This window comes from Chanodichthys erythropterus, chromosome 9 (genome assembly GCF_024489055.1).
Source record: "Chanodichthys erythropterus isolate Z2021 chromosome 9, ASM2448905v1, whole genome shotgun sequence".
Taxonomy (NCBI): Eukaryota; Metazoa; Chordata; class Actinopteri; order Cypriniformes; family Xenocyprididae; genus Chanodichthys; species Chanodichthys erythropterus.
The window spans coordinates 20,068,838-20,094,906 of NC_090229.1; the positions used below are offsets into that span (position 1 = coordinate 20,068,838).

Consider the following 26,069-nt stretch of genomic DNA (forward strand, 5'->3'; position numbering starts at 1 on the left):
TGGTCAGTTTTGTTTGGTTATGACATATCAATGACAGTAGGTTCTGTTTCTATGTTTAACGAGATTTCAAAGAAGGTTGGTTTTATTTCATTACGAGATTTCAATGAGATTTCATTATGAGATCTCAATGATGATACGTTTTGTCCCTTTACGAAATTTCAACAATGGTTGGTTTTGTTCGGTTATGAGATCTCATTGACGGCAAGTTTTGTTCCTTTTCAAGATTTGAGTGACAGTCGGATTTGTTCAGTGACAAAGAAACAAAACCGACTGTCATTGAAATCTCGTAACTGAACAAATCCGACCGTCACTCTAATCTCGTAAAGAAACAAAACCGACCGTCTTTGAAAACTTGTTTTTATATGAGATTTCAAAGACAGTCGGTTTTGTTCCTTTACGAGATTAGAGTGACTGTCGGATTTGTTCAGTTACGAGATTTCAATGACAGTCGGTTTTGTTTCTTTGTGAGATCTCATCTCAATAACAGGTTTTGTTTCTTAACAAGATTTCAGTGACGGTCGGATTTGTTCCTTTGTTTTTTTGTTAATAAGATTTAAAAGACAGTCGGTTTTGTTCCGTTGCGAGTTTTCAATGGCAGCCAGTTATATTCGGTTACAAGATTTCAATAGTATCCGTTTTATTTGGTTATGAGATTTCAATGATGGCCGATTTTTTTCGGTTACGAGTCGGTTTTGGTGGGTTTCGAGATCGGTGATGGAAGGTTTTGGTGGGTTACAAGATCTCAATGACAGTCGGTTTTCAGTGTCAAGTTTTTTTCTGTTATAAGATTTCAAAGACGGTCAGTTTTGTTCCTTTTTTTTTTAATGAGATTTCAAATACAGTTTTGTTCCTTTATGAGATTTGATTGACGGTTGGATTTGTTCAGTTACGAGCTTTCAATGACGGTCGGTTTTGTTTCTTTGTGAGATCTCAATGACAGTCTGTTTTGTTTCTTTTCAAGATTTCAATGAGAGTCGGTTTTGTTCCTTTACGAGATTTGAGTGACGGTCAGATTTGTTCAGATACAAGATTTCAAAGACGATCAGTTTTGTTTCTTTGTTTTTATATGAGATTTTTTTTTGTTTAAAAAAAAAAAAGATTTAAAAGACAGGTGGTTTTGTTCCATTGCGAGTTTTCAATGACAGCCAGTTATTTTCGATTTTTTAAGATTTCAGTGGTATCTGTATTAGTTGGTTATGAGATTTCAATGATGGCCGGTTTTGTTCGGTTACGAGATCTCAGTGATGGTAGGTTTTGGTGAGTAACGAGATCTCAGTAACGGTCGGTTTTGCCTGGTTATGTAATTTCAATGATAGCCAGTTGTTTATTTAGTATGGCAAGCTGTTCATTCATGTTAGTTTTGTGTTTCCATTTGGCAAATTAGAACAGAGTGTGATGAAAACGAAAATAAAAATATGAAAAAACAAACAAACAAAAAAAAAACACATGACAGAATATGTGATAAATGAACAGTTTCTTAGTTTTTCTGTTTTGAAGACAAAAAAAATTCATACCTTTTGACACTTACCTTCTTTGGAGCAGGTATCATCTGGAGTTGATGCATTGTCCTTGGGTTTGTGACACTTCTTCTGATATTGTAACACACTGTACCACAGGCAGAGCCAAAAAAAAAAAAAAAAAATCTCTCTCTTTCTCTCACACACATTATCCTGAACAGACCAGGTAATTTAGTTTGCATTAAATGCTCACTCAGTTTCAGCCTGCTAAACCATTTAATCTGATTTATAATTAATATATATTTGAGCATTTTTGTCCAAATATTTCAGAAAGCCTTTGCTAAGCAATCAACACAAATATATAACAGTAAACCCAATTGATCAGACTGTATATCTAATCCTCATAGCCTCATTTCATTCATGTTAAATATGACATATATCCTGATTAAAGTCAATCTGATTGGACAAAGGTAAAGAAAGGTTGGCAGTTAAACACAGTCCCAAGATCAGTCAAAAAACAGACACACAGAGCACAGTTTAAATGAATGATAAATGTATTTTTGCTTTTTTTTTTTTAAACTTAAATCACTGAGCATCATATACAGAGGCATAGAATAACTGTAAACCAGAACCGAAAGATACAGAGTAGATTTATGTACAAATACAAAATTAATCTGTCAGTCTTTCTTCCACAGAAGGAAGGAAGGAAGGAAAGTATGCTGGTGAAAAGAAAAGAGAAAGATGGCAGGATGGAGATGTATTGGGTAAGCTACTGACACACACTTCGGTTTCTTTATAAATATTTTTGTCACCCACTCCTGGATTGTGAGAAATGCGGGGAGCGGCAGGTACTGTAGGTTTCTCCTGGGGTCAGTTGCTGAAAGGAACATGGAGGTATGTGTGTGTGTTTCAGCGTGTGGCTCATAACAGTAGGCAGCCATTTCTCTTCTTGCGCTTGCGCACCTGCAGCGCCGCCCTGGTGGCCATCTCAAACACCTCACGCACTCCATCTTTAGTTTTGGCCGAACACTCCAAATATCCAAATGCACTGATCCTGTTAGCCATGTCACGGCCCTCCTCTGGTTTTACAGGTTCCTAAAACACACATACACAATGAGAGGCAGGATCATGCGACACTGAAGACTGGAGTGATTATGCTGAAAATGCAGCTTTGTCAACACAGGAATAAATTACATTTTAAAATACATCAAAATATAGTGATTTTAAACTGTAATAATATTTCACAGTGCTATTTTTTTTTTTTTTTTTTTTTTTTGATCAAATAAATGCAACCTTGGTGAGCATAAGAGACTTCTTTCAAAAAACTAACCACAGTTTTTTGAAAGAAGTCTCTTATGCTCACCAAGGCTGCATTTATTTTTATTTGATTTAACCCTAAACTTCTGAATGTAAGTTTATCACAGGAAAATTCCATCATAATGTAAATTTCATCTCAAATGGTTTTTTATATAATTTGACAACATCACAGCTTGACTGGAAATATTTGAAAAAATATTTGCCTCAAATGACATTTAGCTTCTTTCTGGGTTTTTTCTTCCCCTACACATCACATGTCTCACTTGCTCTTCACCAACAATACAATGCATTTTCAAGCAGGTTGTGTGGAAACTATCCCTAACATCAGTGCATAAACTTCCGGGTAGACAGCTTTAACCAACCTCTCCGGCATGTATAGGCACTTCCTTTTCTCATCACACCATTGTTAAATGTATATGCAGAGTCTCTGTCATCTTTTTACTTACCCTAATGTCATTCAGAACCGTTTCAGCTGCCCTCTTATATTTGCATTCTGTGTTATTTATATTTAGGCACTGACTCACATGGAGACAGACTCAAGTCATGTAGCTAGATTCATATTAAAATGTAACTTTTATGTACTTGAGGTAGGTTACAACTTAAGTATTGTGACTCAACTTATTGTAGCTAAGGTTACAATAAACAATGAACTACAATAAACATTTCATACTGTAGTACTGTAGTATGCTGCTGAATGTCACATGACTTACAATCTGCCACATTCTTGTAGAGATAAAATCAGGGTTTGAGTTCAATGAGCATTCCTAGACACTAACAAACCGACAACAATGTTTGTTAGCTACCTTACATAGTGCTCGAACATCTACACCCACAACAGTTCCTTTCAACACAAAGCATTGTGGGTAAAAGTAGCCTAACAATTTGGAAAAATATGATTTGATATGATGAAAATATGATGAAATTTTGTATTCTAAAATCTTTCTCATTAGCAAATTTAAACTTAAAAATGCTACATGTATAAAAATAAAAGTATTATGATGACTAGCATGGAAGTTTCACTACTGTTTCTGCCTTACTCTTACAAAACACCCTTCAGTATGATGTAATCCCTAAGGGCAGCTTTATCCACACAGGAAACAGCTGCATTTCCATTTTCCTTTGTGGTTGTCAGAAACAGGAAGTGTCCTGTTTGTTAAGGCAAAGGCCAACAAAAGGCCTCTGCTGTGTCTTACAAACCTCTACTTCAAGTTACTATGGCAACACCTGTTTAACACACACACACACACGCCATACCTGTTTCATCTTGATCAGCTCCCTGCGCGTGTGTTCATCATTTCGCAGGTCCTTTTTATTGCCCACAAGGATGATGGGAACATTGGGACAAAAATGTTTTACCTCTGGCGTCCATTTCTCTGGAATATTCTCTGCAAGAGGCCAGAACAGAAGTTATGAAACCTGATGTCAATGTAAAGATATTTTTTAGAAATAATTAAACTAAATATAGTAAATTATAAATATTAATAATTACAGTAAAATAGTGTGTATTTGGAGTATGTAATAATCTTAAAATGTTAATAATAATCTTACATTAATGTAATATGTACAAGATGAATTACTTATATTTATATAAATTGTATTTGCTGTGAAGCAGAAATTAAAAAACGAAAATAAGTTATTTACACTACCGTTCAAAAGTTTGGGTTCTTTAAGATTTTAAAAGGCTGCATTTATTTGATTACAAATACAGTAAATAAGTTTAAAATGACCGTTTTCTATTTTAATACATTTTAAAATGTAATTTATTCCTGTGATGAAAAAGCTGAATTTAAAAAACATCATTACTCCAGTCTTCAGTGTCACATGATCCTTCAGAAATTCTACTATGCTGATTTGGTGCACAAGAATTATTTTTATCATCATCATCATCAATGATAAAAACAGTTGTGCTGCTTAATATTTTTTGTAGAAATTTTGATGTATTGTTAATTTTTCTTAACAGGATTCTTTAAAAAAAAAAAAAAAAAAAAATCTGTGTTGTGTGTAGTTTGGTACCTAAACTATCTGGGCTGTCTATAGAGAAGCACATCAGAATAACATCTGTGTCTGGGTACGACAATGGCCTCAACCGATCATAGTCTTCCTGACCAGCTGTGTCCCATAGAGCCAACTCCACCTGAGAGAGAGAGAGAGAGAGAGAGAGAGAGAGAGAGAGAGAGAGAGAGAGAGAGAGAGAGAGAGAGATGCAGATACTTTAGTATTTTTTTTGTCAGCTGATGGTATGTCACTGAACTTTGAGTGGCATTATTGTCAATGTCAGTGGTCATAAATATAAAAACAATTTATAAACCTGAAGCTATTTAAAGAGATAGCTGCAGTCCACACTGGACTAGAAGCCTTCAATGGGAATACAAAACATTCAAGGGTTAAAAGACTTAAGATATGGAGAAGAAATGTGTGTACTTGAGCATATAGGAAATAGAATGGATTGACAAATTGCAAAATACTTTCTATTTTTTTAATCAAAAGTTCTGGAAAAAATTAATCTTATCTTATCCATTCTTAACATTTAGATTGATTTCAATATTGTTGTCCTCTATTTCAAAGAAGCTTACAAGACCAAACCTAAACAAGAATCTGAAACAAACCATTTCCTGTTGTAGTAAGGTCAGATCAGTAGAGCACTCCCTCTTGCTGAACTTCTCTCACATTATAGCCGTGTTTCCAACCCCAGGAAATAGGGACTTTGGGGTGGTACTCAGTGTTTTGACCGCAGGGACCAGGGTCTAAATGAAGTTCCGGGTTAAAATGTTCCCCTCAGAAAGTCCCTGCTCACAAGGTAGTACTTTTTCAATGTTCAGGAACTTTCGGGGTAGGGACTTGGCGCTGAACATGCTAACTGGTTGAGTTCACGCGGCATTTTATTTCAACCACCATCTTTAAAAGTCTGTTGCGGTGTGTGCAGTAAGGGTTGTTTGCTATTCGAATCAACAAAGGAGTTCAATAAATGCGACTGAAAAAAGTTCCTGGGACAAATTGTTCCAGTAATTTTGGTGGAAACATGGCTTATATCCAGCATGTCTCATCAGGATGGCCTTCAATTTCTGCAAGAACACTCGATTCCCTCTCTCCAACAAGCATACACACACACCACATTCTCAGTGCTTCTGTCCACAAAACAAAAAAGGAGGACTGTGTACAAAGCTATTTTAGGATAACTGACCTGTTTGCCGTCCACCTCTATGTCAGCGATGTAGTTTTCAAACACCGTGGGCACGTAGACCTCTGGAAACTGGTCTTTACTAAACACAATGAGCAAACAGGTTTTTCCACAGGCTCCATCTCCCACAATCACCAGCTTCTTACGAATAGCTGCCATCACTACAGAAAAAGAGAGAAGACATTACCATTAGAAATGGTTCAAATGAAATTACACAAAACAAATACAATCTTCATATTTTACGTTAATGACTAGCTGGCTGTAGATTATCCCACTTATAACAAAGCTATTTAGCAAATAAATGAAAATTAAATTGTATGAAAATTTTATATATTAGTTTAAATAAATATATTTTACATTGTATAAATTGTATTGGATGGAGCATATTTGATTAAAGCATCCGCTAAGAAAAATAGTGGTAAATGGTAAAAATCATTGTATAATATTATTCCATTTCCAATCCAGTTTACTTTTTTAATAGATTGGTTAGGTAACATATTTAGCTACAAAGCTTAAATGTTCTGGGAAGATGCATCAATTAGCCATTTAAATTGAGTGATATGAGAGGTGAAAGTAGAAAAATACATTGCCATTGACTGCAGTGAATATCCAGTTTAGCAGTAATTCTAAACAAACATTTAACGAATCAGAATCAAGTATTCCAGAGAGCCATAAAAAGCGTCCTAATAATCGCCATAACAGTTTGTTTCACATGAATGAACCCCTGTTGTTTGAGAGACACAACATAATAGAGTGTTGCAGAAACAGGTTCAAGATCAATCCTGCTTTTATGCAGAATCAGGAGGCCAAAATGCTGATCAAGAGCCTAACTGAAACACAAAAATCACACTGGAATGAGAAGAGCACATTTTGTACAAGGCCTTATTTGGGAGAAGTTTCTGCATCCACACAAAATGAGAGCATGAAGAGTATGGAAAAAAAAATACAGTAAGAAAAAGACTTTCCTGTCCCACCCTTTTCCTTTCTTTCCCGCAATTTGGAGAAAAAATAAGGACACGATGCCCCAAAAATGTCACGGCCAAAGAACATACACTCACAGCCACACTTTTTCTTTAAATAGTGCCAATCAAACCAGTTGTCCACATTTAAGCAGGACACACACACAAACACACATATAGAGCAGCAGCACTGCCATAGTGAAAGTAGACACACTCCAACACAGGATTTTCAACTGTTTTCAACGTTGATAATTTCTTGAACACCAAATGCTTATCAGAATGATATTTGAAAGATTGTGAGACACTAAAAACATTTTAAATTATATTAAAAATTGTAATAATACTTCACAATATTACGGTTTCTACTGTATTTTTAATCAAATAAATGCAGCCTTGATGAGGAGACTTCTTTCAAAAGCAAAAAAAATAAAAAATAAAAAAATAAAAAATGCACAGCTGTTCAAAAGTTTGGGGTTAGTACATTTAAAATACTTTTTTAGCAAGGAAAGTGTGTGTGAAAGGACGCACACATTAAAGGTACACTGTGTAACTTTTGGTGCTCTAGCGGTTTATAAACAAAACTGCATGCGTCTTGTTGAAGAACATTGTAGCCAGAGCTAAAGACGAGTCACACAGGTACTCTAACAGGTAATTCTAATAGGGCTGAGTAAAATATTTTAGAGTAGGTCTAAAATAGGGCTGTGTAAAAAATATTGATTTCTCAATTTTAATCGATTCTCATTTTTACGAACCGATATTGATGTTCAAATCCCAAGAATCGATTAGTCTAGTCTGTTTTCAGTTGATGAATGAGCAGAACATTTAGCGCGCCTCCAATCCAGTAAATCGCAATAATCTTTGTGCTTTGTTACTTTTGATATGAAGCAAAGTCACAGATTTCAAATGACGTTCATCTTATTATGAGATTCAAAAAATAAATACTGTTTTGGCGCTGTTTAACGTGACGTGACCGATTGCTTTAGCGCCTCAGAAGTGTCAGCACCGAGCGCACATGAACACCCTCTACGCTTTTATGTCAGTTACAGCGCGAAATAAACATGAAAGACAAAACATCTGAAGGAATGTTAAAATATACAGTACAACTTACCGAAATCCGAATCATGTCTCATGTAATAGCTCAATCAGTGTTTCAACCACAGAAAGACGTCAATAAAACAGTTTGTAAACAACGTTACGTAACGTCACATTTACCTCTGAAAAGTATGTGAATAGAAATAGAATGGAATCGTGAAAACCCTAGTCTAAAATAGCTAACTCTAGTCTAAAATAGTTCAAATATAAACACTTATAGGTTTACCTTAGTGATTCAGGATCAAGACAAAAATATGGTTTGAAAGATAGATTGACGATGAATATAAATTTTGAATAAAAATGTACATAGTGGACCTTTAATGAGTGACTCAACATTCAATTACTGGGTTAGGGTTAGTTTCAAACTGGTTAGGACTGTGCAGTTCCATAATGAGACATTTGGATTGGATGGTCACAGGAAGTTGTCAGCTAACTGAAACAATGACACACTGTTAAATTCACAGGACACGTTCTGAGAGAGAGAGAGAGAGAGAGAGAGAGAGAAAAGAACAGAAGCAGGTCAGTGCTATTCTTAAATGTGCGTCCCTGAAGAGAGAAATGCGTTCTTGGTGACGGCAGCCTGGTTTCTCAAGCACACACATTAATCTCTGTTGCCATTATCTCACAAGCCCTTCAAACACACCCAACTCTGCAAATTCATGAACACCACTGGTTTTTGAAACAGTTGAGAAGAATTTGAATATTTACAAAGCTGACATATCAATTCCATTTAACGAAACTGATAATGAATCATAATTCTTTTTTAGCAGATGCGAAAATCTGATGTCACACTGGGAATTTCCCACAGTGCTTGCTCTGGGAATGCTGTCATGTCTCTGATGGCACAATGTGGAAACATTTCCTCAGCCTCTGGTGGCAGGAAGAGAAAGAGCTCACTTCCTGTTCTGACAACTCCCTTCCTGAAACTCCCTTCCAAAAAACACTATCAGTTAATTAATAGAGATTTCAGCCTTCATAAATCTCACACCGGAGTAGTGTTATTTTAGTATTATTTAAATAATATTATAGTATTTATTAATATTTTGAATTAGCTGTTAATTTGATATCTGACAGACTCACAATGAGCGGGTGAGATATTTTACCAGCTTTATAAGAGGTGGTATTAAAAAAAAGTTAATCAATACCGGTAGGCAAGGATGTGGGTTGTTTATAGACTAGACAAGTAAATATCCAATTATTCAATTATTATGATTCCTTAAAGGGTTAGTTAAGCCAAAAATGAAAATTCTGTCATTAATTACTCACCCTCATCGTTCTACACCCGTATGACTTTCGTTCATCTTCGGAAAACACAAATTAAGATATTTTTCATGAAATCCGATGGCTCAGTGAGGCCTGCATTGACAGCAAGACAATTAACACTTTCAATGCTCAGAAAGCTACAAAATACTTATTTAAAACAGTTCATGAGACTACAGTGGTTCAAACCTTAATATTATGAAGCGACGACAATACTTTTTCTGCGCCAAAAAAACAAAATAATGACTTTATTCAATAATATCAAATGATGGCAATTTCAAAACAGTTTCATGAAGCTTCGAAGCTTTACGAATCTTTTGTTTTGAACCAGTAGTTCAGAGTATGTATCAAACTGCCAAAGTCATGTGATTTCAGTAAACATCATAAGTGTTACGAAATTTCAATGGTTCACCAATGGGGGTGTGACCACTGATTCGAAACAAAAGATTCATAATGCTTCGAAGCTTCATGAAACAGTGTTTTGAAATCGCCTATCACTAGATATTGTAAAAAAAAAATAAAATAAATAAAAACTCCCATTGGCCAACAATAGTGCCAGTTCCCTCTAATCAGTAATCAGTAGTCTGAACCAGAAACTGGCATGTATTGACTCATGTCAAGCTTTTGAGTGACTTAAGTCTCAGGCAGGGGTGGACGTACGCTAATCAAGCCCAGCACCATTGATTTCTCTTTTAGATAGACGGAGGTAGAAGTAAACAGAAAACTTAGTTTGGGATTTTTTTTTTTTTAAACTAGAAACTTTGGTTTAAAAAATACAAACCTCCTTTTTTTAAAAAACTTGATGGCAGGATGCCTGGGAATCCGAGAACCCATACCACCATTGGCCACACCATACCTCTATTGAGCAGGCCTTAAGCAGGCCTCTCGTGGAGTATGGCGGCGTAATGTGCATTCCTTCTCTAAGTAGTGCGTGAAAGGTTTTCCACTGAATGCATGGCCTGATGGTTGATATGGTCTTGGACTGGCTGATGCCACATGTTTACTATGATAGGCCCTAATAAGGCCTCCTTTTAGTTTACATGTTGGCTCAATGTGTGTTATACGGACAAACGGGCTGAATGTCACTTGTTGCTGAGATTGTAGGCCCTATAGGCCTCCTTTTTAGCTGACATACTGGCAGGATGCTTGTGAATCCAATACCACAATCAGCCACGCCCCATCTCTGTTGAGTAGGCCTTAAGCAGGCCTCTCTTGGAGTATGTGGCGTAATATGCACTCCTTGTAGAAACTAATATTTGAATGCATGATCTAATGGTTGGTATTGTTATGGTCGCCACCTGCTGATGCCACGTGTTTACTAAGGTAGGCACTATGGGCCTCCTGCGTAGCATGTTGGAGTTCAGTTATGTACTCCTCTTGCTTTGAGAGTAAAAAGGTGCTTTTTCCGAGTACTGTTGGCTGTGTGAGTTCTGGTGGTAAAACCTTACTGAGGTTTGGTTATAACTACTAGATATTGAATAAAGTTGTTATTTCGTCTTTTTGGTGCACAAAAAGTATTCTCGTCACTTCATAACGTTAAGGTTGAACCACTGTAGTCACAGTTCATACTGTTTTAAAAACATCTTTAGTAACCTTCTGGGCATTTGAAAGTGTTAATTGTCTTGCTGGCAACGCAGGCCTCACTGAGCCATCAGATTTTATGAAAAATATCTTAATTTTTGTTCCGAAGATGAACGAAGGTCTTACAGGTGTGGAACGACATGAGGGTGAGTAACTAATGACAAAATTTTCATTTTTTGGTGAACAAACCCTTTAACAAGTCAACCAGTTCTTTAGATATCCAATATATAGTCAATTATGAAAATGTAGTTCTGTACATCCTTAACATCCACAGATTCAAAGACTAGTTGAGTCAAGCACTGGACTGAATCAGAAGTTAATTAAAAGAAAATGAGAAAAAGTAGGTTTCATTATGATTGAAAAGAATCTATAAAAGCTCGATACAACCTGGATATGGAAAGTGAATGAGATTTAAATTGCATCCAGGAGGGGGTTTAGACTTTCTGCTTCAACGATTTCCATAAGGGATCATGGGATAACTGAGTCAAGTCCATCAGGGCAGCCTTCTTCCCTCCAAACCCACCACAGTAATGACACACGCAGACTAAACGGGGCCCATGAGAGTGTTTCAGGGGTGTGCAATGGACACTTTAAATGCTTTCAATTGACCTTGAGCCACAGGAGCCGTGGACTGATGGGTCTGTTATACGGCTGGGTTGAATATTGAACATTCATGATACATTTTTCGACAATTTGGCTGGCGATATCAAATTAAGTAACACCGTGAACAACGCAGCAATCCTAATGTGCTTTTAATTTGGCCATTAAGCTTCCTAAAGACCTTGTGTCAATAAATTAGTTTCCAGTTCCCTCTTTGTCTCATGGGAATTATTTTAGATGGAGGTTTGACACTGAATCATTTCAGGGAATCAGTTCAAACTGCCAGTTTCAGTGCATCAAAATTCAGAATATTATATTCTATATAATATAGTATACATATATAGAAATCAGTCTGATATGCTGATTTGCTGCTCAAGTAACAGCTGATGACATCTTTTATAACATTATGTTTTTACTGTCACTTTATCAATTTAATGCATCCATGCTGAATAAATGTATTAATTACTTTGAGAAAAAAAATAAATACTGACCCCAAACTTCCAAATGATAGTGTGTATATACAGTGCAGAATCTGAAAACATGCTTTGATTATTTTTTACTTTATTTAACTTCTTGCCTTGCACAATAACAGCTGTTTGGTTTAAATAAAATAGAAGGGGGATACATAAACAAAGATATATTATTATTGCCCAGCGTGAGTGCATGAAGCATCTCCTCCTGCCACTACCTCTGTAAAGCCTGCAGTCATCTGTCAGTCTGCCCATTCACTGAGGGGACAATGTAACGTTTGAACTGAGTAACTTGCTCTCGCTCGCTGTCTCATTCGCACAAAGGTTGGGTACATGAGAAAAATGAAATGGTGCTGAATGATGCCAACTGGCCTGGTTCCTGTGAGTCTCCAGGAAGTAACGGACGATGTGAGCACTGGTGAGAGCGTGTCTGGAGGACGATGTGAATATATGATGCCTGCAGTGGGAGCCGCAGCACTGAGCTCTGTGAAACATGTGTCTGAACCTCACAGGCAAGCTATAAAATCACTCTGCAGCATTCTGTATCTGGCTGAAGCTCAAACCAACTGTTTACACGACAACGACTAGTTGGGATAAGCAGTCTTAACTAGAAGCCCTGTATATAGGGCAGTCACAACATCAGATTTTCGCTACGCTATTATGATCATGGTCAAAAGAACTCATGGTAATGATATTATTACGATAACTATAGAAAGTCTGAAAAATAATAATAATGCCACTGGTCAAATTCATCTAAGTTTTTGAGAAATTAATCATTTAAAAAAAAAAAAAAAGGAAAAAGTGTGCACACCACAGCTCCATAAACAGAGAAAAGCAATAAATAATTTGTGAGAACATGCTGTAAATAATTTTTCTATTTTGAGCTTTTTGCCCACTGGATGTGTGCACTTTTGTCAAACTTTTTGCTGTAACCATTACTATGTGTACAAAAGCATGTTGACTGGCCCTTCTTGTAGACTGGGGTGTCTAACACCGTTTTTATTTATTTATTTATTTTATTTTTTACAAAATCCCCCCCAAAAAACTCCCACAGTGGCAAGTTAACTTTTTTCAGTACAGTGTCTAGCTTTCACCTGTCGCTCTGAAATGATTTTGTGCGACAGTAGTAGCATTACCGCTGCCTTCTTTTTGCTGTTTTATGATGGGTGGTAACCAGTGTTAAAGCGAAATACTGCCACCTAATAGGGCTGTGAAATTAATCATAATTATTTGCATTTTTGGCTTCTAACAATTATGAAAACAAGATAATTTAGGTAAAACGATTATTGTGCCTATGCCGCATTCTGTCCAGTGCACCTTCCTTTCCACAACAGCATCACAGCGGTGCCAAATCAAATCAAATAAAAATTCAGCCTACTGTTGCTAAACTGCAAGACGTGTTTGATATTAAACAGTGTTATTAAAAGAACACTAAGCCGTAAAAGAGACACTGTTCCCCAGGCGGCTTTCTGTGCTCATGTCCCGAGTACATACACCTCAAAAATATTGTGATCAGAAATGGATCAATTAAAAAAAAAAAAATAATAATAAAAATAGTATTTTAAATCACTTTAATATGTATTAAAACAAAAGTTCTATTACTGAGCAAGTAAAGGCACAAAAAAAATACAATGTTCAAAATTGTGGTCATGCTCAAAAAGAACAATGATGCATCTACTGACCACATTATTTTCAGCAGGACTCTCACTGTATACATCTGAGTGAATTTCACTCACTATGAACAGGTAAAGATGATGAATATCTCTCTCCAGGAAATCTGACTGGAGCTTCAATATACTTAAACCCACTGGAGCACATTAGAAATATTTAATGGGGTATAAGTATTCATTTAATAAGGTGAAGCTCTGCCATCAATTCACAGCTAATCTCACAATTAATGACCTGTAGAGATCATCAGGGGGTCCTTGGGGCCTTTAACACTGAGACATCTCACAGAGGCACACTTAGGCCTCTTCTTTTCCCACTGGATCAAAAACAGTTTTATATCAGAAACATGTAGGCAAAACTGAATAGAACCAGGAGAAGGGCTTTGAAAAGTTTTTCCTATTGTGTTTAAACCTAGTTGGCGGTATGATAATATCAGATCACATCTGTTATCTTAAGTGAACATAAGCGGTTGGAAAAGAAACCACATGTGCATCAGTATGATCAGTGTATTAGCTCTTAAAGTGACAGCAGACTACTATAAAGTACTTGCTGTTGATAATATATTTATGAATCAAACAAAAAAGAGAAAACTCACTCACTGTTCTTGATTGAAAAACTTTTGTATAGATTTAAAGAGAATCCATGTATATTTAATTACAACGAAGACTACAGAGTTTTTTTATTCAGTTTCTGACTGCCATACGTGCCATTAAATAAACCTGCTGTACCTGAAAAATTTAAAGCAGTTTATTTCATTAGTATCTTTCTAATATTGTATTTGTCCTATTGTTGTCATCTTTGTTCTTAATTTTAACAGAAAACCTTTTTGGCCTAAATGTTCTGCCAATCTTTTTTCTTTCGTGTTCTGTTAGCTTGTAGGGCTATATTTTTTAAATAAGGAAATTAATTTGGCTGTATTGCTCAGTATGGCAAAACAGTCTTAAAAACCAACATTTAAGTGCAACTGAATTCTGGAATTGAAGAATTGTGATAGCATCATGATCCTGCCTGAAAAACAAAATCATGATATATTTGTGTCATATTACCCACCCCTAGGTCAACCTCATTCCTGTTCAGTGGAAGTGTGAAGTTCCTGCAGAAATTCCTTGACACCATGTTTCTTATCTTTGTCTTACTAAACCACTTTCAGATAAGGAGCATCTATTGCTGTGTTTCTCTATGTGATGATCTAAATCAGCAAACACAGCCAGAAGATCTTGAAGGGTTAGTTACATGTCATTTCCATGTACTGAACTCTTGTTATTCAACTATGCCAATATAAATTAAATTTTTAATTCTAGGGCACCTTTAAGAACTTTTTGAAGTGACAGTGGTAGTCGCATAGCTGTCTATGGAGGGACATGAGGGTTTACAAGGACATGAGAATGAGTAATTTATGACATTTTTAATTTTTGGGTGAACTAACCCTTTAAATAATTGTTGAGTGGAATTCCTGGTGAAAAAAATTCACCAATCTGTGTAATATCTTATCACCTGTGTGAGATGTGATTAGGGCTGTAACGATATGCGATATGAAATCGAAATCGCGATACGCAGGTCCACGAACCTGTATCGCGATGTGAGAAGGCAGAATCGCGACACACCCCTTCCAACTCCCAGAGTTATCCTTCCTGTCCAGATCCAATGCTACCACATTTTTAAATTACTATAAGTATTAGGGGTGTAACGATTTATCGTAGATGGTGTGTCTCAATCAGCTCTCTAGTTCAGTAAGTGTTTCGGGCACACATTGAATCTTGCAAGCAGGTTTAAACGTCTCTCATGTCAGTCTCTTGCATGGTCGCGTGAGAAAAGTCGTGGCTTTCTTTCACCGCAGTGCACAGCAACAGCTGTGCTCACAGAAAAGCAAAAGACGCTTGCGATGCGTTGCTTTAAGTTCTGTGGCGCCGTTCACATATTGCGTCTTTTCCGCGTGCAAGTCAGTTATTATTTTCAAATGTAGGATCAACGCGGGATCAACGCGGTCGCGACGCGCATGCAATTCTCAACTTCTCAGAATGCCGCAAGCGCACCGCAGGTCGTGTGACAAGAATCAACCGATCAGCCATGGCCTTTCCGTAACAAAACATCAAAAGCTCAGCCGAACAGCTGATCATAGCTGTACATGGTGGTTTTTATATCTTATCTCCATCAATATATCTCGTAATAAAATTAATGCAAGGGCTAGAAATCATTTATCCTTTGCAGAAACATCCTGATCCTCTTGGAGAGCCCAGTTCAAGGTTGCATAGCAACGACCGAAGCCACGGGAGCGCAAGCGCTTTGAAAAGAAGGAGAAGTGGTGCGGCCGCACCTTCCACGCGTTTTTAGACGCGATATGTGAACGGCCCCTATTCAGAATTCTAAGTTCATGTTAAATTTAAAAAAAAAATTTTAGTGACAGACAGCCCTATTCAACTGTTAATTTGAATACAGAAGGTTTTTATTAAAATTGTATATTTATTTATTTTATTGAAATGTGATCTTGTGTGTACAACAAGGACAATTATTGAAATTTGTTAATGTTTTTTTTAATAAATCTTGTTTGAATTTCAGTTTCATTTTGTTCAAAATATCGTGATACGTATCGAATTGTGAACTCCGTATCGAGATATGTATCGTATCGTGACCTGAGCGTATCGTTACACCCCTAGATGTGATACAATGCGTGTTTGTGTGGAAAGCCAAATGAGGTATTTCACAAACCACTTACTGAAGCACAATCCCAGTAACACTTGCTGCAGATTGTCAGACTGCTACAGCAACACTTTTATTGCAGGATTCATTGACCCCAAGGGTGACAGCCAATCAACAGCAAATGCCAGACACAAGAACACAACTGCCTCATGCTTCTGAGCAGTAGAGGATCCTTAGATCAGATTCTCCACACGGAAGAACAGAGACGAGCACAGAAGATTAAACTCTCATTTAAAGGCCTCCTGAGGCCCCACTGATGTTTCGCTTCCTTATCACACTGAGAGAGGAAACACTTCCAGTGCATCACACACATCAAGGAGGAAAATCTGAAACAAATATAGCAACTTTAATTAAAGTTCTTACGCTTAAGTAGGGTTGGGTATCGTAGGGGTTTTTTATGACACCGGTGCCAAATTGATACTTTTAAAGTGGTACCGGTGCCTAAACCGAAACTTTAAAGGTGCTCTAAGCGATCCTGGGTGGAGTAACTTCCTGTTGACATTCGAAGTGTTGTCAAACAAAACAGAGGCTAGCTAGACCCTCCCTCCCTCCTCCTCCTCCTCCCTCCTCCCCTCCCCTCCGTGCTTCCTGAAACAGTCATGAACACGCATTTAAAATCATTCTTGTCGGTTATTGGCTGGAGCATGTTTATTATGTTTCATGGTCCAGGCTGCACCAGGTAGTTTTTGTTGCCGTTTTTGGAGCTTGTGGCGACTACAGAGACCGCATTTTTTACAGTGTGTTCAGGGGACAGGCAGCTAGCGGATAGTGAGGAGATGTTTGCTGTATGTGACAAAAAATGTTTTGGCCTAAAAACGTGTGACATCGCTTAGAGCACCTTTAAAAAAAAGAAAAAGCCACAAACGACAGTGGATGACATTAAAGGTGCTGTAGAATTGAAAATTGAATTTACCTTGGCATAGTTGAATAATAAGAGTTCAGAACATGAAAATGACAGTGAGTCTCAAACACCATTGTTTCCTTCTTATGTAAATCTCATTTATTTAAGACCTCCGAAGAACAGGAGAATCTCAACATAACACCAACTGTTACGTAACAGTCGGGATCATTAATATGTACGCCCCCAATATTTGCATATGCCAGCCCATGTTCAAGGCATTAGACAAGGGTAGCCAGTATTAACATCTGGATCTGTGCACAGCTGAATCAACAGACTAGGTAAGCAAGCAAGGACAATAGCGAAAAATGGCAGATGGAGCAATAGTAACTGACACGATCCATGACAACATGATATTATTACTGATATTTGTAAATTGTCTTTCTAAATGTTTCATTAGCATGTTGCTAATGTTACTGTTAAATGTGGTTAAAGTTACCATTGTTTCTTACTCTATTCACGGAGACAAGAGCAGTCGTTATTTTCATTTTTTTAAACACTTGCAGTCTGTATAATTCATAAACACATCTTCATTTTTTATAAATCTCTCCAACAGTGTGTAATGTTAGCTTTAGCCATGGAGCACAGCCTCAAACTCATTCAAATAAATACTACACTCACATGATCCGATGTATGCATGCAGCATGCATGAGGCCATCCTTAAAAATATTCTTGTTTGCCGTAACCCGACCGACCCTGTTAATTTAGGACCGACTCAAATTTTTTATTTTTTTTTGCTTTAAGTCCGACCGACTTGCCGGTTGTAAATTTGCGTTAAGACCGACCAATTTTTTATTTTTTTTACTCTTTAAACAACTAATACAAAAGCAATAAAATAATATTAATTATATTTTAGTAAGTATTGTAAATATATATAAATAGCCTAGGCCTACATACAAACGAAGGCTACGTTCTTTCTTTTAAATAAAAACCCGTGACGTCATCTATGTTTACACTATTGGTTAACGGATGTCACACTATGGCCGGTGCGTTCGCTTCGTCTCAACCAGTTGAGAGACGAGACGTGCTGACAGATAAAATAATTACATGATTGTGATAGCCTACGTATATTTGTCTGATTTCTTCAAGCCGTCGTATTTACCATGTTTACTATGGTAATAGCGCGCATAGTCTTGGTGATCACACATCGGATCACAAACATAAGTAAGGCTATTTAAAACATTTGCTGCTGTCTGAAAGTGAGTTTTGAGCTAAAATGATTTTTAAAGTCTTTAATGCTGGTGTTAGCTGGTAACCTACATGTAATCATCGGCGCCTCCGTCTCCACACACAGATAAACTCCGCCTTTGTTCGTAACCACTCCCTCCTCAAGCCCGAGCTGGCCGGCTTTGGACCAAGGTATTCGGCGGGCCGAAACACCCGGGCCGTTGGCCCCGGGGAAGCCCCGATGAGGCACGATCAAGCCCCGGAAGTGACAGTGGAAACGCGACTGGCCCTGGCAGGCACTAGCACACCCGTTAGGCCAGACAGTGGAAAGACGGCTGCCCCCGAAGGCACAGGTTGAAAGACCCAGTCAGTGACGTCACGATATGCTAATTTGTTTAAATTCATACCTACCTAATCACCATCACCAAAAATGTCCTTTTTTTTTTACATTGAAACTTAAAAAAAATATATATATATATATATATAGACCTACCTACCGACCCTTTTTTTTTTTTTTTACTGTTACTGCAAACCAATATATTTTTAAGGATGGCCTGACGAACATTTTGTAATGATCCATTCTGAGGGTTATATTAGCTGTGTGAACTTTGTTTATGCAGTTTATTAGAGTCGCGAGCTCGGGGGGTGGGGAGCGCGAGGATTTAATGGGGCAGCAGCCTGAATCGGCGCATTTATAATGATGCCCTAAAATAGGCAGTTAAAAAAATTAAATTAAAAACATCTATGGGGTAATTTGAGCTGAAACTTCAGACACATTCAGGGGACACATTAGAGTTATATTACATTTTGTGAAAAAACATTCTAGGGCACCTTTAAAGAATAGCTTTAAAAATATATTTAAATTGAACAATATATTAAAAGTCTTAAATGTATATTCAAATATATAAAAATAACTAAATACAAAACACAACAAATGTACATAAATTCTCAACAAAACCTAAGCCACCTAAACCCAAGTACAATAATTTAATACTAAATAAAACTAAATAACAGTTACAGTAATAATAACAGCAAAGTAGTTGGTATTCTTGGTATGCTACAAACCAGCTTCAAATTTCAGCAATTCTTTTGCAAAAATATGACCATATAAAATACACATATAAAATACACCACCTGTCCAGAAAGAAAGAAAGAAAGAAAGAAAGAAAGAAAGAAAGAAAGAAAGAAAGAAAGAAAGAAAGAAAGAAAGAAAGAAAGAAAGAAAGAAAGAAAGAAAGAAAGAAAGAAAGAAAGAAAGAAAGAAAGAGAAAGAAAGAAAGAAAAGGAGTCAACCTAGCAAAATTAAATGGTCAGATTTTTCCAAAATAAGGACAGAAGCAGCAGAAGGGTTTGAGTCTGACCTACTTGAATGTTTGTTCTTGTTCCTAGAGAGGGGGATATGGAGAGAAGAAAAAGAGTGTGTCCTAATTAAAGACCGTCCTCTCTTCCTCCTCCTCCTCATATTTTTTTGTCCCTCTTTCTCACACGATCAGGTCATCAAAGAGTAAATGTACTGTAGCCCAGAGGGTTCACACTGACCTGAAAATAGCTTCCCATGCACAATCCCTCAAAATCAGTGACACTGCACACTACAAACTGATCTTTAAGCAGTCAGAGTGAGCGAAAAGGTAAAGGCTGCTAGTTTGGACATGCCCGCTCTCTCTCTTTTTTTTAGCAGCAGTGTGGTAAAAAAATGAAATTCATAAATCTAAATCCTCTTATTTCCAGTATAAAGGAATATCTAATTTCCTTTTTCAGCAGAACAACACTTGGGAATCCAGCTGTATTGATGCTGACCTCTGTGAGATCAAGGGCTTTTAAACTTATTTTGGACACTGTTTGGAGGTGAAAAAGACAGAGCAGGGAACCCAGAGGGGCACGGGATCAGAAAAGACCATGAGCTGTGATTCAAACTTAGGTTATCTGACCGAAACGCAATTGCGCTGCATGTCAGAGTGTTGCCCACAAAGCTACTGACTCTGACAGCATTTAAATTTGAGATGTGACATGGATATTTAAACATTATCATTAAATTCAGCATTAGTAAGTGTAGTAATTAGACACTTTGAAGTAGAGGAACGCTTGGATCTACCAGCAGGAACACTGATTTGTTTGTCATAAGTGTGTGGTCCATCTTGCCCTCAGTGGCCATGGGAAATGTCAAAATATTTCAAAAGTACTGTCAAAAGTCTGGGACCATTTTTCTTTCAGCAAGGATGCATTAAATTGATCAAAAGTACAGTTGTTTAAACTGTAACTATATATATATAAATATATAGAATGGTTCATACTATGTACAGTTTAAACAACTGCTTTCTATTTTATAATATTTTTAAATTTAATTAATTCCTGTAATGGCAAAGCATTTGAAGCATTTTCTTATTATCGCAGTTGAAAAAGTTTGTGCTTCTTAATGTTTTTGTGGAAACAATTTAAAAGCTACAGCATTTGAAATTCTTCATAAGATTATAAATGTCTTCACTGTGTCACTTTTGATCAATTTAATGCATCCTTTCTAAAAGAAAAAAAAAATATTGGTCCCAGAATTTTGAAATACCTGCGGCCACTGAGGGCAAGACAGACCTCACACTTCTAACTAACAAATCAATGTCCTTGCTGGTGGATCCAAGCGTTCCTCCACTTCATAAGTGTCTAATACCAAAGGAGGGGAAAACAGCCCAGAGGACACAACAACATACAGACACTCCTCCAGAACATCTTGATTTTAGCATGAAGGAAACCACTCTCAAAAACATTCTGCTTATGTAAGATAAAGGTAAACAAACAAACCTCCCTGTTCATTAACGCTCAGTAAACACATTTAATAATTCATATACAGATAAAATGTCTGTTCTGTTTTGATTATTTTTACAATTTTTTAGCATGTGCAGAGTTTGCATCAGAAATGTTCATTTGTGGCTTAATGCCCACTAAAGCACTGAAGGCTGCTTCCAAATCAAACCAGTGTGCCTCACTTTGATGTTTGGACAGCGAGCTGAATAATGACCCAGATATCGACCTGCACCACTCATACACGGAGAGTGGTGTGGCTGCAGGCCCACACCTGTTGGCACTGCTGAGATGGCACAGCAGACGCAGTCTCCCTAGCATGACTGGAACACTCTTATCAAGTGAGGCTGGTGCTCTTCCAACCCTCCACTATTTTTCTGTGTCAGTTTATCGCAGTCACACTCTTCATCAGATTAAAAGAAAAAAAATGGTAAGTCAAGTTCTTTCAGTGCATGCAGTGAATATTACAGTCCTCAGTGGGCCCAGAAATTCTGTCTAAGCAGACAGCTCAGTATGTTTTGAGCCATGGCCATTGAGATCTGGTGATGTAAACACTGTCCTTACGTGGAGGAGGAGGACTGTTTCAGAGAGAATAGCTCAGAATTCCCTTCTGAAATGTGGCCTCTTCCTTCCCAAACACATTGAGGGAGTTTTCCAGTACAGGCACTGCTTCAAAAACAAATACCTGAATCATTCCTGTCTAACAAGTTTTATATGAATCAGATGAACATTTCACTTTCAGTAGCCTACAAAACAGACCGTGACCAGCTGTTTCTGTCCAAAACACACACGACAAACAAGAAAATCCGGGATTATAAAAAGTTCTTAGAAATGTAGCTAATCATTTACACTTAATACATTTTTCAAAAACACTGACTCCGTTTAAAAAAAAACAACAACAGTTGGACTTAAAGTAAGCATGAAACAGAGGTTTGTCTTTTCTTCCTTATAGATATATTTCCAGGTGAACTAGCTTTCTGAACAAGACAAAATGTAAGGGGAGGCCTTGATTTTGTCCATCAGGAATCGACTGGATCATTGTGGTTTGCTGTTGCTGTGATCTCATGTGAGTGACAGGTTGTCCCTCCCTCACGCCAGTGAACGCATCATCAGAGAAGAGGTGTTGTTGCAAGAGGGAGAGGAAGTTTTTTTGAATAAAGATTACAAGAACATATGAATTTTAAACAAATACTGATGTCCACGGATAAATAATTTAGAATAAATACTGCAACATTCCATAAAAATAAGTATTTTTGACTTCATGGTGGCTTTAATAAATTCCAAGTAGTGTAAACATCAAGAATAAAGTACTAAACTATTTTCCTTAGTAAACAAGGTATTTTTAACAATTAAGTTTTCAAACATTTCCTTCATTCCCCAGCATTTGCTTTTCCTTTTTAAGAATTTCATTTTTCGTTCCTCGTACTATCAACATCCATATGGACATTTGGACAGCTGTATTTCGAGGCAAGTCATGTGACATCGACATGGCGGCGTTCAGGAGGAGGCGACCTGGCTCCTTCATGTACTGTAGAATAAATCTTCCCCTCGAAGACTGGAGTACATTTTAATATGAGTTCAAAGTTACCTGTAAACTTTTGCAAAGTGACAATTTATTAAGTTGCAAATGTAATAAATCCATTCAAAATAAATTACCACACGTCACACCACCCCCAGTCACAAGTTACAAGCGCACAATTCTGTAACATGAACCCACACTAAGAGCTGCTGAGACTTGAAAAACATGAGCTGAAAGTTAGTTATTTTATTTCCAGGCGCGGTCTTACATCTTCAAGTTTCACTAATAAACGCTCATCTGTGTGTCTATATGAGCGGGTTATAGTGTCACGTTGCGTCTCTGAACTGATCCACGACCTTATGAACCTAAACACGACGATGTGAGGTGTTCGACAGGGGTGTTGCCTCACACTACCAAGCCAAATCCATCTGAATCAAGTGCTGTGGTCAAAAACAAACACTGCGATACCAAGCTGCGTGTGAAAACCAAAACAGGTGGTGACGACCACCATGAAACACACCACAAGTTCAGCGACGCTTTTGTGTCCTCAGAATCAGTCAAAATCTTGTGGTGTGCTTTTTCCAGGCTTTTTAAGAAACACGTCAAGTTGTTTATCTTCATAAAAAACGCTTTTCTGAAGCCAACACCTACTTCTTTTCTCCCCGCAGAAGTGTTAAGTCGTAAAAGGGCTCTTACTTGTTGTACTATTTAATCAAAACTAATAACAACCCGCAATGCTTTCGAAATCAACTCTTACCTCCTTATCAAACTGAAGTTTCAGCGCTGAAGGTTTCCTTTTTCTTTGGCGCAGTGTGTTGAAGTGTTTGGCTGGCCGTGGAGAAGCGGAGCGCTGCCGTTAGATCCTCCCACAGACCATGGACACGGGCTGTGCCCGATCGCTATTGGCTCGAAGGGAGGAGCTGCCTGTCACGGCCCCGCCCCTCAGCCGTTAAAATAGAATTACATCATTGGCACGAGCGGCGGTAGGGGGTTGAGGTGTGGGCGCAGTGCGCGAGGAGGACCAGTTGAATGAATTCCAAATGCACCATATGCAGTTCTGTAAGATTCGTAAACGAATCAGTCTTTTGAGACGGATCTTTTTAATAAATCAGTCGAAACAGCTCACAAACCCGGTCTGAATGAATCATCACGAATCAGTCCAATCGTTTCTCGAGTGAACAACTCACTGACTCATTGAACCGAGCTCATTTGAGCAGATCCGTTTCGCAATGAGCGAACCTTATCCACCTTTTTGCAACGCGTTTTCTGTGGAAACTTCCGATTCATTAACCGCTAAAACTAGAAGAATCAAGTGCAGTAAACTGAAAAATATGGGCGCTGTGTTTATAAATATCAACTTTTCAGCCGAAAATGAACTTCAGTAGCCTACAGTTACTACATGACTTTTTTTTAAGATTTACATTGGCTGCAAAGTGCAAAAGCAACCTGAAATGGGATAGGCTATTTAATTACAAAAAACTGCGTTATTAGGCCTAATACAGGTTTATTAATAGGCCCAAATCTTACAGTTTTTTTAACGATAAAAATAACACAGTTACTGAAACTCTACACTCAAGGAGCAAAACCTTAGCCCAGATCTGCAGAACTATATGCACATTCTCAGTCTCACACTTTTTGCAAAACACTACACACATTGTTTTGCACAACACTAAACACACTTCTCTACATTAGACACAGAAATCTAACATAATGTCACTTCTTTGCCATTTCTTTTGCCATTTCTTTGACTGTGCTTTCCAAAATACCACCCCTATAAACCAATTGATCAAACATGGCCGTCAGGTCTGCAGACACTTGGGTGCTTAACTGTAAACTCAACAATCAGGTGCAAGTATATACAAAGGCAAAAGGTGAGTTTATGTGTTTTCAACAAAATGGAAGGCAATGTTGGAGTAAGAGGGAGAGGGAGAAACATCATTGGCCACAGAGCCATTTTGAATGTCCCAGGACAACATGGTGGTAACATCACAATGTATGTTGCAATCATGTAGAATGGGGTCCTCCACCAGCATGCCAACTTAGGCCCTTACAGCACGGCACACATATTCACATTTTAGACAGACTACACAAAATCATCACAGCAGAAGACCACATGGATGCAGAGCAGATGAAATACATCCAAAACTGGTTTCATTAGCGTCCACAATTTTCACTCCAATACCTCCCACCATACTGTCCCTTCCTTAAACCCATTGAGGAGGTTTTTTTTTTTTTTTTTTGGCATGGAAGGTTTACAATCTCCAGATATGCTTCATTCAAGTCATGGAGAAGGCCTGACCTAATTGAATCAGGGTCTGTGCAAGGATGGATTCGCCATTCAAGAAGATTCTTCCCTCGCTGTCTTGCGTGACAGGACATCGCCTGTGATGTGGATGAAGTGCTATGGCCAGATCCAGCTAGGCCAGAGATGATGCTTAGGTGTTTGTTCTATTTTTTATTTAAAATCATGCTTTTGTTTTGTCTCCACATGTTTTTGTTCATGTAATTGATATTTTTCATGTAATTGATATTTAGAATATGTTCTGATTTTCAGTGCACAATGTAACCTTTGGAAATGCATGTATTGAATGCTTTTACAGTGTGGTGAGAAATAAATATTTTCATCAATGTGCAGTACTGATCTTGTTTTTTTTTGTTTTTTTTTGTCAATATATTCATGTACTTTACTCTAAATATATCTCTGAAAAAATCAAACCCAGACTATATCATTAGAAAAGTATAAAAGTCACAAGTGTTTAAGATTGAGAACAGCAGTGTGTAAATGAATCAAACAGAATAAGAATATATTAACCATGTTTGTTCCATGTGGTGTCAAAGTTGGGTTTTGTTAAAGTAAAGTTTTGAATGAAGTGTTTCATTTTACAAAAGAACTGAGGCGTTCTGCTACTTGTGTGTGTGGATCTGTGAATTGTGTGTAGTGTTTTGACAAAATGAGCCTTGTTTTTAAAATTGTGCTCAAGCAATCGTAAAAAACTGTAATTGAAAAAGACAACAGCAATAGCCTATGTGTCTATATGGTTTATTGGAACATGTATGCCGCACTGGGATGTCATGGCCATGAAGTTACACAATGAAGCAAGTCAACGATCTAAAAATGAATTGAATTTAACCATTTATTTAAATTAAGCTGTTCAAAAGAACCGGTTCGTGAAATGAGTCTGACCTTCAGTGTCAGTGTGTTTAAATCGGGGTTTTGTTACAAATAACAGCAATTAAAATGACCAAAATTACAGATCATTTGCGTGAATTTTGGCTTGTGGTTTGTAATAAAACCATGATGGTTTACTTTTTAAAAAAAATAATTCTTATAGTGTTTGACAGGAGGCTTTCAAAAAATATAGGCTATACCATTATTTTTTTAAAGGATGATTTGAAATGGATATTAATCATCCATA

At 37.3% G+C, this 26,069-nt stretch overlaps 1 protein-coding gene across 1 annotated transcript; it reads right to left on the minus strand.

The window, feature by feature from the left end:
- Positions 1–1,993: 1,993 nt before the first annotated feature.
- rhocb (ras homolog family member Cb) lies at positions 1,994–23,568 on the minus strand. Its single transcript, XM_067394946.1, has 5 exons — positions 23,411–23,568; positions 5,956–6,113; positions 4,788–4,908; positions 4,029–4,159; positions 1,994–2,552 (listed from the first exon to the last, which is right to left on the minus strand). Exons 2-5 carry the CDS (start codon positions 6,109–6,111, stop codon positions 2,379–2,381), a joined length of 582 nt encoding a protein of 193 aa, XP_067251047.1. The 5' UTR covers positions 6,112–6,113; positions 23,411–23,568; the 3' UTR covers positions 1,994–2,378.
- Positions 23,569–26,069: the final 2,501 nt, after the last annotated feature.